Genomic DNA, 13,932 nt, shown 5'->3' with positions numbered 1-13,932 from the left:
ACTCTTTGGGTGGGGGTAAGAATGTCAAGATGTTTTTAAAAAAAAAGTTAATGAAATGATGGTGGTAGTTTCATTTTCGTTCTTATTTTGGAGAAAGCATTAAATATCTACGTATCTATCTACTGTGGTTTCAGTGCAAGAATATTAATGGTCAGTAAGTATTCAAACTGGAAATGATTAGAAAGAAAAATGTCAGTATTACCTTAGGGCTAGGAGTAGAATCACTATAAACCTTTCTGTATCTTAAAAATAGTCCATATACTTTAACCCAGCAAATTCAGGCCCATACTAAATATATAAGGATATATGCAAAGATTTACCTCTTAGAAGATTCTTTGCAGAATTATTTATAACAACAAAATTGGATTTATAATAGCAAAGTTGGAAGTAACTAAAACGTCTTTCAGTGTAAGATTGATTTCAAAAATAAAATTACACATCTATACATTATACAGTAAAAAGCACTGTCATTGATAAATGTCTGTTGACATGGAAGGGGCGCCTGGGTGGCTCAGTCGTTAAGCATTTGCCTTTTGCTCACGTCATGATCCCAGGGTCCTGGGGATCTAGCCCCAGAGGCTCCCTGCTCAGCAGGAGGCCTACTTCTCCCTCTTCTACTCCCCATGCTTGTATTCTCTCTATCACTGTCTTCTCTCTCTCTGTCAAATAAATAAAATCTTTTAAAAAATAATAATAAAAATAGGGGCACCTGGCTGGCTCAGTGGGTTAAAGCCTCTGCCTTTGGCTAGGGTCATGATCCCAGGATCCTGGGATTGAGCCCCAAATCGGGCTCTTTGCTCAGCAGGGAGTCTGCTTCCTCCTCTCTCTCTCTCTCTGCCTGCTTCTTTGCCTGCTTGTGATCTCTATCAAATAAATAAATAAAATCTTTTTAAAAAATTAAAAAATAATTAAAAATAATAATAAAAATAAGTATTGACATGGAAAAATATCATACTATGTAATGCAAAAGGATATTGGCAGTATAATCTTATTTTTGTTGATAAAAAGAGTATCTTCAAAGAAATAGATCTAGCACAGTTAAAAATCAGAGTGACCATTTCTGATACAAGTTTTTTGAGTCACAGCTCACCTGTTCGTTCAATTTCAGTTTCTGAATAGGCCAGTTGGCTTTTTCTGTTCCATGGCCACTGACTACAGATGTAGCTTCTATTCTGGAAAATACTTGCTGTTCTTCAGCAAATTTTTTTTTATTTATTTTTATTTTTTTAATTTTATTTTTTATAAACATATAATATATTTTTATCCCCAGGGGTACAGGTCTGTAAATCGCCAGGTTTACACACTTCACAGCACTCACCATAGCACATACCCTCCCCAATGTCCATAACCCCACCCCCCCAACCCCCCTCCCCCCATCAACCCTCAGTTTGTTTTGTGAGATTGAGAGTCACTTATGGTTTGTCTCCCTCCCAATCCCATCTTGTTTCATTTACTCTTCTACCCCCTTAACCCCCCATGTTGCATCTCCTCTCCCTCATATCAGGGAGATCATATGATAGTTGTCTTTCTCTGATTGACTTATTTCGCTAAGCATGATACCCTCTAGTTCCATCCACGTCGTCGCAAATGGCAAGATTTCATTTCTTTTGATGGCTGCATAGTATTCCATTGTGTATATATACCACATCTTCTTTATCCATTCGTCTGTTGATGGACATCTAGATTCTTTCCATAGTTTGGCTATTGTAGACATTGCTGCTATAAACATTCGGGTGCACGTGCCCCTTCAGATCACTACATTTGTATCTTTAGGGTAAATACCCAGCAGTGCAATTGCTGAGTCATAGGGTAGTTCTATTTTCAACATTTTGAGGAACCTCCATGCTGTTTTCCAGAGTGGTTGCACCAGCTTGCATTCCCACCAACAGTGTAGGAGGGTTCCCCTTTCTCCGCATCCTCGCCAGCATCTGTCATTTCCTGACTTGTTAATTTTAGCCATTCTGACTGGTGTGAGGTGATATCTCATTGTGGTTTTGATTTGTATTTCCCTGATGCCGAGTGATACGGAGCACTTTTTCATGTGTCTGTTGGCCATCTGGATGTCTTCTTTGCAGAAACGTCTGTTCATGTCTTCTGCCTATTTCTTGATTGGATTATTTGTTCTTGGGGGTTGAGTTTGCTAAGTTCTTTATAGATTTTGGACACTAGCCCTTTATCTGATATGTCATTTGCAAATATCTTCTCCCATTCTGTCAGTTGACTTTTGGTTTTGTTAACTGTTTCCTTTGCTGTGCAAAAGCTTTTGATCTTGATAAAATCCCCATAGTTCATTTTTGCCCTTGCTTCCGTTGCCTTTGGCGATGTTCCTAGGAAGATGTTGCTGCGGCTGAGGTCAAAGAGGTTGCTGCCTGTGTTCTCCTCAAGGATTTTGATGGGTTCCTTTCTCACATTGAGGTCCTTCATCCAATTTGAGTCTATTTTCGTGTGTGGTGTAAGGAAATGGTCCAATTTCATTTTTCTGCATGTGGCTGTCCAATTTTCCTAACACCATTTTATTGAAGAGGCTGTCTTTTTTCCATTGGACATTCTTTCCTGCTTTGTCGAAGATTAGTTGACCATAGAGTTGAGGGTCTGTTTCTGGGCTCTCTATTCTGTTCCATTGATCTATGTGTCTGTTTTTGTGCCCGTACCATGCTGTCTTGATGATGACAGCTTTGTAATAGAGCTTGAAGTCCGGAATTGTGATGCCACCAACTTTGGCTTTCTTTTTCAATATTCCTTTGGCTATTCGAGGTCTTTTCTGGTTCCATATAAATTTTAGGATTAGTTGTTCCATATCTTTGAAAAAAATGGATGGTACTTTGATAGGAATTGCATTAAATGTGTAGATTGCTTTAGGTAGCATAGACATTTTCACAATATTTATTCTTCCAATCCAGGAGCATGGAACATTTTTCCATTTCTTTGTGTCTTCCTCAATTTCTTTCATGAGTACTTTATAGTTTTCTGTGTATAGATTCTTAGTCTCTTTGGTTAGGTTTATTCCTAGGTATCTTAGTTTTGGGTGCAATTGTAAATGGGATGGACTCCTTAATTTCTCTTTCTTCTGTCTTGTTGTTGGTGTAGAGAAATGCAACTGATTTCTGTGCATTGATTTTATATCCTGACACTTTACTGAATTCCTGTACAAGTTCTAGCAGTTTGGGAGTGGAGTCTTTTGGGTTTTCCACATATAGTATCATATCATCTGCGAAGAGTGATAGTTTGACTTCTTCTTTGCCGATTTGGATGCCTTTAATTTCCTTTTGTTGTCTGATTGCTGAGGCTAGGACTTCTAGTACTATGTTGAATAGCAGTGGTGATAATGGACATCCCTGCCGTGTTCCTGACCTTAGCGGAAAAGTTTTCAGTTTTTCTCCATTGAGAATGATATTTGCGGTGGGTTTTTCATAGATGGCTTTGATAATATTGAGGTATGTGCCCTCTATCCCTATTTGAAGAGTTTTGATCAGGAAGGGATGCTGTACTTTGTCAAATGCTTTTTCAGCATCTATGGAGAGTATCATATGGTTCTTGTTCTTTCTTTTATTAATGTGTTGTATCACATTGATTTATTTGCGGATGTTGAACCAACCTTGCAGCCCTGGAATAAATCCCACTTGGTCGTGGTGAATGATCCTTTTAATGTACTGTTGAATCCTATTGGCTAGTATTTTGGTGAGAATTTTTGCATCTGTGTTCATCAAGGATATTGGTCTGTAGTTCTCTTTTTTGATGGGATCCTTGTCTGGTTTTGGGATCAAGGTGATGCTGGCCTCATCAAATGAGTTTGGAAGTTTTCCTTCCATTTCTATTTTTTGGAACAGTTTCAGGAGAATAGGAATTAGTTCTTCTTTAAATGTTTGGTAGAATTCCCCCGGGAAGCCATCTGGCCCTGGGCTTTTGTTTGTTTGGAGATTTTTGATGACTGTTTCAATCTCCTTACTGGTTATGGGTCTGTTCAGGCTTTCTATTTCTTTCTGGTTCAGTTGTGGTAGTTTATATGTCTCTAGGAATGCATCCATTTCTTCCAGATTGTCAAATTTGTTGGCGTAGAGTTGCTCATAGTATGTTCTGATAATTGTCTGTATTTCTTTGGTGTTAGTTGTGATCTCTCCTCTTCCATTCATGATTTTATTTATTTGGGTCCTTTCCCTTTTCTTTTTGATAAGTCTGGCCAGGGGTTTATCAATCTTATTAATTCTTTCAAAGAACCAGCTCCTAGTTTCATTGACTTCAGCAAATTTTTATTGACTATTTACCTTTGTCAGGCATTCAGAAATGAATAAAATACCATTTTTTTCCTTGAATGGATCATCATCAGTTTGTTTTTCCTAGGGGCGCCTAGGTGGCTCAGCCTGTTAAAGCATCTGCCTTTGGCTCAGGTCATGATCCCAGGGTCCTGGGATCAGGCCCTGCATTGGGCTCCCTGCTCAGCGGGAAGCCTGTTTCTCCCTCTCCCACTCCCCCTGCTTGTGTTCCCTCTCTTGGTATCTCTCTGTCAAGTAAATAAATAAAATCTTTAAAAAAATTTTTGTTTTTCCTAATAAGAAAAACAACTTTACTGTCAGAAAAAGAAATATTACGTTTATTTTCTGCCATTGTTTGGAATGAGATTTTTTTTTTAAAGATTTTATTTATTTATCTGAGAGAGAGCAGGAGGAGTGGGGAGGGGAAGAGGGAGAGGGAGAAGCAGGCACCCTGCTGAGCAGGGAGCCCAAGGTGGGGCTTAATCCCAGGACCGCGGGATCATGGCCCAAGCTGAAGGCAGATGCTTAACTGACTGTTAAGTGCCCCTGGAATGAGATTTTTTAACATTTATCACACTAAGAAATTATACTGGGCAGACACGTAAAGTGACTCCAAAAACGTTATATAGATGTACTGAAGAGAGATCCATGGTCTGAACTTAACAATGTTCCAGATTACTCTTTTTTTTTAGAGAGTTGCAGGACTGGATCCCACCATCCTAAGATCATGACCTGAGCCAAAATCAAGAGTCAGATGTTTAACCAATTGAGCCCTTGTTCCAAACATTCTAAGCTTATTTCCTATTGCCCTCCAAAAATCGTTTTCTCCCACCTTGATCAAATTGCCCTTTTCATTCTTCCATTGTGTTCCCTTCTCATTCCTTTTGCCTGTCTTAATTCACACTGTCCCACTGACCTGACCTACTCTTCCTTTTTGGCTTGGGCCTATCTATCCTTCCTCAGGTACCAGTTTAAGTCCCAGCTTCTCCATAAAGACTTCTCAGTCTACCACTCCCCAAATTAGTCTGCTTTTCTAAACTCTTCTGTTCCTTACCTTTTTCATATAATTTTGAATTCAATTATATGCCATCTTACATTGCTTGCTATTTTCCATGTGCTTAGCTTTGTCCCCCCAATAGATTGTAGTCTCTTTGAAGGAGAAAACTACATCTTCTCCATTTTCTTTGTGCTAGTATTGTGTTTGGGCACAGTTAGTAAAAATTTTTTGTTTTGGGGATGTGTCCCAAATCTTTGAAGGTGATTCCTGTGTTCTTCTGGTGTTTCATCAGTATTCTGGGTTATGTGGACCAAATGCCTATGGTTAATTCTTAGTCACACCTTTATCAGCATGGACACTAATTTCTGAAGCTTTCTGTGTGGCGTACAAATGATACTCTGAAAATAGTTTGACTTGCTTTATATAGTCACACCGGAAAGAGAGGAAATAGTACCTTTTTATTGGTTTCAGACATAACATTATAAAGGAAACATTATAGAGGAAAGGTGATAAGTCTTGATAGGATTCAGTCCAGGTCATTTATTTGGTAGTCCTGTGTCTGGTCATCCGCCTCTGTTGCTTGTCTTTTGATCCTCTCTGTGCGTATATAAAAAGCTATATTTAATATATAGGCCGTGGGTGCCCCACGAAGTGCCCTGTAACTTGTATGAACTTGTCAGTTGCAGTGGAAGTTCTTTATTACTCCCCAGGGGAATAAACAAAATTGTACCAAGTCAGAAGGATTTGCACTGGGGTTCTTTGGGCAAATTTGAAAAATGCCGTTATCTGGATTGCTTATACAGCAGAGTATCTGATTTCACTCACTTTCTCAAAAGAAACCAGCAAACAAGAGCAATAGGGACTAGTTTATATATACATTGTTTTTATTTGCATTTTTCAAGGATAATTATTAGATTTTTTTCATTTGATTCTCTGTATAAGCAAATGAAAATCATGTGATTTTGTTTGTGAGTGTGTTTTTATTTCAGTCATATCATGCTTCAAAGCAGGCTACTGACTTGCCTTGAGTACTTCTTCTACTTAGATTTTAATTAAGGCTTGGGTTCTTCCAAAATTGAGAAATTATTTTGCTTAGTAATTGAGTTTTAACAGAAGCCTATAACATGTGAAACAGAATTGTCCTAGCACCAAAATTACGAATTGAGTGAATTTTTATGAGGTATAGAACGGACTTTTCCTAATATTATGAAGTCCTATCAGCCTAGTTATTACAAGAATTAAGGAATTCCTCCTTCCATTTTCCCATGGTGGATGTTCTTTCGTTGTATATAAAGAACCTTTTAAAATAAGAATAGAAAATGTGCTAAATTTAAAAAGTAATTTATGTTCCTAAATACATGCTTAAAAGCATTAAAGAATATTAAAGTGCTTTTCTTCTCTATCAGGAAGCATTCAGAATTGTCTGAATTGAATGTAAAAGTCTTGGAAGCCCTGGAACTATATAACAAGTTGGTGAATGAAGCACCGGTATATCCACTCTATTCAAAGCTCCATCCTCCGGCACATTACCCCCCTTCATCAGCCGGGGTTCCAATGCAGGTGAGCATATTTTTTAGAACATTTTTCAAAATTAGACAAAAGTTTTAAAGAAAATGTTTTAAAGTTTAGTATTAAAATTTCTATGGTCCATGTATAAAATCATAAAATTCATCTTCGATGGTCCAAAAAGTATGGGCTAAACAATTAGTGTTCACCAGGACAAATGAGATACAGGTATTTTATAACTAATTTTAGTTCATTTTTAACATGAACAAAGAGACCATTAAATAGATGATGGGAGTCCTGGTTTTTCATTTGCTTTTGTAAATGTAAAGCAAAAATCCCTTAAGTAAAAAGTTCAAGTCCTCTGATTTAGGACAGTGCCTGACCTACCAGAAGTTCCCTAGCTGCGGCACCAATGCTATTCCTATTTCTCAAAAACCAAGAGGTAACATTTCTTTGAAAAATTTCTCTCAACATTTCTTTGACTTACATGATGAGTAAAAGGCTTATTAGTGAACTTCTTTTGTCCTCTGGTCATGCTGTATATTTTTTCTTTGATGCACAACTTAAATGTTAAAAAGTCATGCGCAGGAAGGACGTGATGCAGGTCTTTCAGTGCAGGGTCCAGAAGCCATTAATAAACAGCCTCTTCTCCCAGAACTGTACACCTTGTTGTGCTTCCTGCTGAATGAATACTTATATTTATCACTAGCAAGTATTCTGAAACCTTTTTTAAATTTCAGCCAGTTAGCAATTGAATTCAGAATGGATTTGGATGAACAAAATTCATGTTAATTTATGAGAACTGATATATAAAGGAGCATGTGAAGGAGACACCAAGGAGAAAAGATAGAATGTGGGTGCATAAGCTAGATAACTTGACACGCCATAATTGTTAAGTAAAAATGAAGAGTTTCTATGGTAACTGTCACATCAGACAAGATGCATTTATCAAATATGCTGTGTCCCGAACTTTTGAAAGTGGAGAAAAGAATCATTGCATATGAGGGTAGAAAGGATTTCTGGGTGCAAAAGATAGCTGGAGTTTATTCAGTATTGCTTCTGTTTTCAATGAGTTTATTTGCTGCTACTGTGAAAGTGGAACAAAATAGAAGTGTCTCCATCATTGTATGATAGAACTGTGTTATATTTGCTTCTTTGTGTGTGTCTGAAGGTTTATTTATCATTCCTGTGTCAGGTTTTTATGTTCAGTTGCATACTGTTTATAATCTGTTTTGGTAAGCATAACTCAGGTTTCTAAAAAGTTCGCTTTCTATCTGTTTGATTCTTCACGTACCTTCTATCTATACTGTTCATGTATAATAGCACTTAAAATATTCAAATGTCCTATTCTAAGTAATCTCTATACCCAGCACGGGGCTTGAACTCAGAGCCCTGAGATCAAGAGTCGCAGGCGCCACCGACTGAGCCACCAGGTGCCCCCAAAGGTCCTATTCTAATTCGAAAAAAATTTCTTACTGAAAATGTTGGAGTAACACACCATGAGTTAAATCTGTGAAGTCTACTCAGGAACCCTGCACTGTGGAAGAGGTCCATTCCCAGGCTCAGTCTGCTGTCAGTGGGTTGGTATGTGTTGGCCAAGGAGGCGATATGATTGCAGCTACATTAAAGTCGATTTGGCACTTCCAGCATGCTAAATTTTCATGTCCATGCTCTTTTTTTCTTTTAAGATTTTATTTATTTATTTGCCAGAGAGAGAGAGAGAACACAAGCAGGGGGAGTGGCAGAGGGAGAGGGAGAAGCAGGCTTCCCACTGAGCAGGGAACCCAACTTGGGGCTCCATCTTAGGACCCTGGGATCATGACCTGAGCTGAGGGCAGACACTTTAACTGACTGAGCCACCCAGGCGCCCTTCCATGGTCTTTGCTTTGCACATAGCTTTGTTTAAAACTGGAGTGATGATAGTTACTGTATGATACTTAATTATTAAGTATGTGCACTGTTATACTGGTAGGCAGATGGAGATAATACCATAAGCATTAGGTAGGGCACATAAAACATCCAAAGAAATTTAGACCATTTTGCTGTTTCCTGAGGATACATCTCATTTACCTAAATATCTTCTTTACTTTTTTCCTATTTGTTGTGAAGGCAGAAAATAAAGGAGACATTGCCAGAGAGGGTCTGCGCCCTGCCCTGATACCATTTATTCTTACTCTTCCAAGTTTCATTCTTAAGAGTTGAATAAGTCATCCTGGGATAGGGGTGAAGAGGGTTGTCATTGGGTTGGTGACTTGAAGTGATAATGGGCTGTCCTTCAAGGGAGTATGTAGTTTCCTGGGGGCTCTGCCCAAGACATGTTCTTGAGTAATAGGCAACCTGGATGGATTCCAGCCTGCTGCTTAAAAATATGTCATCTCCTGCAAAGTAAAAGAACAATCAAGTAAATCATAAATTTCCATAGGTTTGGCACTGTGATTTGGAAGTTCTCCACTTTTTGTACTAGGGTGGATAGGTTGGTAGAACCAGATTGTGCTCTAAATAACTATAACATTTTATTTCATTTAAGGCTTTTAAAGTATTAAATATATTGTTAGATAGATGTTTGGGAAATCAGTGAATCAACCTTTTCTCTTTGTTTAATAGACATACCCAGTTCAGTCACATGGTGGAAACTATATGGGTCAAGGCATTCACCAAGTCACTGTTCCCCAAAGCTATAGCATAGGACCAGATCCCATTGGTCCACTGAGATCTGTGCCTCCAAATGTCAATTCCTCGGTGACAACACAGCCTGCACAGATTCCATATTTAAGGTAAGTTTTTGGGACCTGTGTTAATTTTGTAATTGTATACGTTAAATTTTCACTGAATTTCATAATGAGAATAAACTGACTTTTCTTTTTATAATAATAATAATTGAGATAAAGTTGTAGAACTTCTCATTCTTAATGCCATGAAGTCAGAATGCTCTTGGCTTTACTATCCCTACTAAAATGGTTGCCCAGACATGGCTTATAGTCTGGGTCTCTGGGACAAACTAAAGCTAACTGTCCCTTACAAGGACAAGCCCATGATATACTTAGCACTCTTAATCAGCCTAGCAGAGCAGTCCCAGGTATATGTATCTGCATGCACTCCTGAATATCAGAAAACTTTACTTTGACTCCCAAGTGCCTTTGAGCTGTGGAATTTGTGGTCTAATTTTTTTTTTTTTTTTTTTTTTTTTTTTTTTTGAGAGCGAGAGAGCATTGGAGGGGAGGGACAGAGGGAGAAACAGAATCTCAGGCACACTCCATGCTGGACTTGTGGGCTTGGAGCCAAACGTGGGTCTCCATCTCATGACCCTGACCCTGAGATCATGACCTGAGCCTAAATCAAGAGTCTGATGCTTAACTGACGGAGCTACCCAGGCACTCCTGTGACCCAGTTGTTTATACTAACACTTCTGTTCTGAAAATGATGTTTAAATATTGCTTTTTATTAACTGGTTAGCAATACGAAATGTTCCTTCAATGTAGTCATGACAGATGATATTTAAGGTCTCTTTCCACTCAAATTCCATGAATATAAATTTTAGGTAGTATCCAAAAATTAAGTAAACCTGTTCACATTGGTGTTTAGTTCAGTTAAAATGTAAAATTTTGTTACTCTGTTTGACACTAGAAGTTATGCAGAAAAAAAATTGAAGGAGTATAGACATTAATTCTCATAATCAACAGTGTATTTGGTATAATTTGAAATTAATGTCTTTTTTTAAAAAAAAAATGTATGTTTAGGGGTGCCTGGATGGCTCCGTGGGTTAAAGCCTCTGCCTTCAGCTCAGGTCATGATCCCAGGGTCCTGGAATTAAGCCCTACATCGGGCTTTCTGCTCAGCGGGGAGCCTGCTTCCTCCTCTCTCTCTGCCTGCCTCTCTGCCTACTTTTGAGGTCTGTCTGTCAAATAAATAAATAAAATCTTTTAAAAAAAAAAAAGTATGTTATAGTAATTATAGGAATAAGCAGGAGTTCTGCAATTTGGTGTGATTTTTCAACTTGGTTTTTTTTTTTTGTTTTGATCTAGTGTTAGTAAGTAAGCTATATAGGTCAAGAATATCTTGAGGGTAAATTTAGGGTCCTGTGTGGATTACACTGTTCTCCCTTCCTTTATTATTTTTATGTAGAGATTCAGGTTCAGTTACCAGGGACTTTGAAAGTGCCGCTATTGAAGGAAAGTGTAGAACATGTGAGGAAAAGAGGCGGTCTCCTCCTAGGAGAAGGGAGAATACGGTCCACAGGTGTACTTTGGAGGGTTCTGTGCTCATTGTAGCTGGCCAAGGATACCCCTTTGAGAAACACAGTCTGCATCTCCTCAAAGATTTTTAAATATTTGCAGTAAGAGATTTTGGAGAAAACAAAATTAAATAGGCCTTAGAATCTTATAATTTTTTTTTTGTTTTGTTTTGTTTGCTTTTTTTGAGTACTTTCTTCTTAGCAAATATAAAGATTATATTAACAGTGTTGGATAGTTGGAGTAATTAAATTATAATCAGAACAGCAGTTATATAAACTTAAAAAGATAGGCATTTTTATTGTCTCATGATGATTTACCATGACCTAGATAGTGCAAAGTAAATATGGTTTTCTTTTAAATATTTTGTTTGTAGCACTGGACAAGACACTGTTTCCAACCCTGCTTACATGAACCAGAACTCTAACCTTCAGTCAGCTGCTGGTACTGCTGCTTACACACAGCAGATGGGGATGTCTGTGGATATGTCATCTTACCAGAACGCTACTTCTTCCAGTTTGCCACAACTGGCCGGCTTTCCAGTGGCAGTTCCAGCTCATTCAGTCGCACAGCAGCAAACAAATTACCATCAGCAGCCTCTTCTTTAGAACAAACCAGGCATTTTCTTGAAAGCCTTCATATGCGTATTACTTGACCCTTGTGATTCTAATCTAAAAATATTAAAAGAAAAAAAATTTTTTTCTCAACTCAAAAGAACCATGAATAAATAAAGCACAAAAACTTATCTTACTGTGCTAGGCCATGAAGGGCTTTTCCAGTCCAATTTGTTTGAAGTGCAACTTCTGATCAGAGGCAGCTTCAGGTAGCTTCCAGTTAATTTTGTCTTACTTTCAAATCTCGACACCCAATAAGTAGCCTTATGATACTAAACAGCATGAGCTAGGAGTATGAAGTTTTTGCTTTAAAGACACCACTGTTTATCCCTAAAACATCATGGTAACTGGGAGAGCACCAAAACCTTTGAGTATTTTTTTTTTTTTTTTGGTCTGCTTATTTTTTTCAGTGTCCGCCACAAACTATTATTTTAAAAAAGGCAAACTTCTTTTTGGGTGAGCATTTAGCTTGCTAGCATATTTCCCTTTGGCTCCTTAAATTGCAGTTGTGTTTGCAGTACTGTCAGTTTTGCTCTCTGTTCTGTTGAGTAATAATTAGCATATAATTGTCTCTAGAAGCAAGAGCAATTTGGAAGGAACAAAAATGTTTTCTGTTATTAACGTGAAGACTGTAGAAATGCAGATGTGCAATAAAGCGTTTAGCTACTCCCCTGTCATGGCGGCTATGGGCTAAGGAATGCCCCATAAAACATTTCCATTCCCTGAAGACAAATGTTTTTCTTACAAGGCTCCCTTGTATTTAGTATTGCCACTAATGACCTTCTAAAGTGACTTTGGCCATTCTCTAATGAAGATAATAAGGTCCCCTTGTTTTCCTTCCTGAAGTGTGGTGTGCAGAGATGCTGCATTTTCTTTTTACAGATTACTTGTCAATTTGACCCATGAGACATTCCTAGTAATTTGATGTGATATATCCCAAGCATGAATAATAAGTGTGTTTTTATAGATGTGTTGTTCAAGTACCATTGCTATGCCAGGCTATTGAGAAATTTGGCCATTCCTTTCAGAGATAATTCTAAGCCTGTGGGATTGATAGGGAAACTATCAGGACAGTTTTTCTGAAGTCTGCATTTTATAAGTTTGCAGTGCTAATAGATTCCATATACTATAGGAATTACGTAGTAAACCAGTAGGGATTGTTTTCTCCTAAAAATACATACACTACTGCATCATCTACCAACTTGTTAGATAACGCAAAATAGAAGATGGCGAATATATATGCTTACAGATACACGGTACTTAGACTGGGAGAAACAAAGGACATCAGTGAAGCTACTTGCCTGGGAGCAAGATTTCTAAATTGTTTTTTAAAGAGAACCCTTAATCTTTCTGCTAAGAATCCATTTGAAGACAGTGCTCTGAAAATTTTTGTCATTTATCTATTTACAGAAATTTAATTACAAGTATGTTCTTTTTCCAAAGAAACTGTGTCCTAGAATAAAATAGTCTATATACTACTTGGTCTACATTTAAAGGAAAAAACAACAGTATTTGAAAGCCCAGTTTCTATCATTGTCTTATTTCAGATATAAGTAGCTGAAAAAGTTTTAACCTTGAATGTCTCATATTCTTTTTTTCACCCAGTATTTTCCTTCCGTGTGAATTCAGTTATATATTTACAAAAAATGCTAAAAGGGTACCTTATTTTTTGGAAACGAATCTTCTGTTCTTTAAAGAAAAAACATAAAAAGCATTTATAAAGCTGCTCTTGATAATGTTGGCATATATATATCAAAAATCTTACATCTTTTCCTCCCAAACAGTATTTAATAAGGTTATTTTAATGTTTGTGTAAATATTTTATGTATAATTGTGATCGGAATTGTAAAAGCTTAACTTGGTTAAGTCTTTGAACTAGTATAAATACTGCACACCTGCTAAATTGGGATCAGCCAATTAAGTTCACCAAATGTAGTTTTGGAATAATATAACATGCGGCATGTATATAAATCGTGTATATTGGCATTTATCTGTGAAATTTTATACATCCAGAAGTTTCTTCTCCCTCTTAAAAACAATTTTATTTTGGCCACACTGTAATGAATTTTGTGTTGCAGGTTGTCAGTAGTATAAAATGTTATTAAAATCTGTGTACTAAGATGGTATTTTTCGTGTTAATAGGAAATAACAGGGTTGTTAATTTTCTTTCTATTCCATGATCTTATGGGTTGTATTTATTTTAAGACCTCTTTATAATTAAATATTTTCTGCCAAAGGAATTGTCTAATATCAGATTTCTACACTGGGTTGCTGTTTTATAAAAAAAATAAAAATAACTTCTATTTCATATGAAATCTCGATACATTAGAAAAATT

General features: G+C 37.2%; 1 protein-coding gene across 1 annotated transcript in view; it reads left to right on the top strand.

The window, feature by feature from the left end:
• The window catches only part of LOC111144809 (signal transducing adaptor molecule 2), a 33,257-nt gene extending 19,458 nt beyond the window's left edge, over positions 1-13,799 (top strand). Inside the window, exons 11-13 of the mRNA XM_022499298.1 lie at positions 6,654-6,807; positions 9,358-9,527; positions 11,359-13,799. Coding sequence (XP_022355006.1) covers positions 6,654-6,807; positions 9,358-9,527; positions 11,359-11,590 — 556 coding nt within the window. The 3' untranslated portion in view covers positions 11,591-13,799. The remainder of the gene's footprint in view (positions 1-6,653; positions 6,808-9,357; positions 9,528-11,358) is intronic.
• The last annotated feature ends 133 nt before the right edge of the window (positions 13,800-13,932 follow it).

Source organism: Enhydra lutris, unplaced genomic scaffold (genome assembly GCF_002288905.1).
Source record: "Enhydra lutris kenyoni isolate GAN:26980312 unplaced genomic scaffold, ASM228890v2 scaffoldscaffold1, whole genome shotgun sequence".
Taxonomy (NCBI): Eukaryota; Metazoa; Chordata; class Mammalia; order Carnivora; family Mustelidae; genus Enhydra; species Enhydra lutris.
This window is presented reverse-complemented; position numbering and strand designations above follow the sequence as displayed.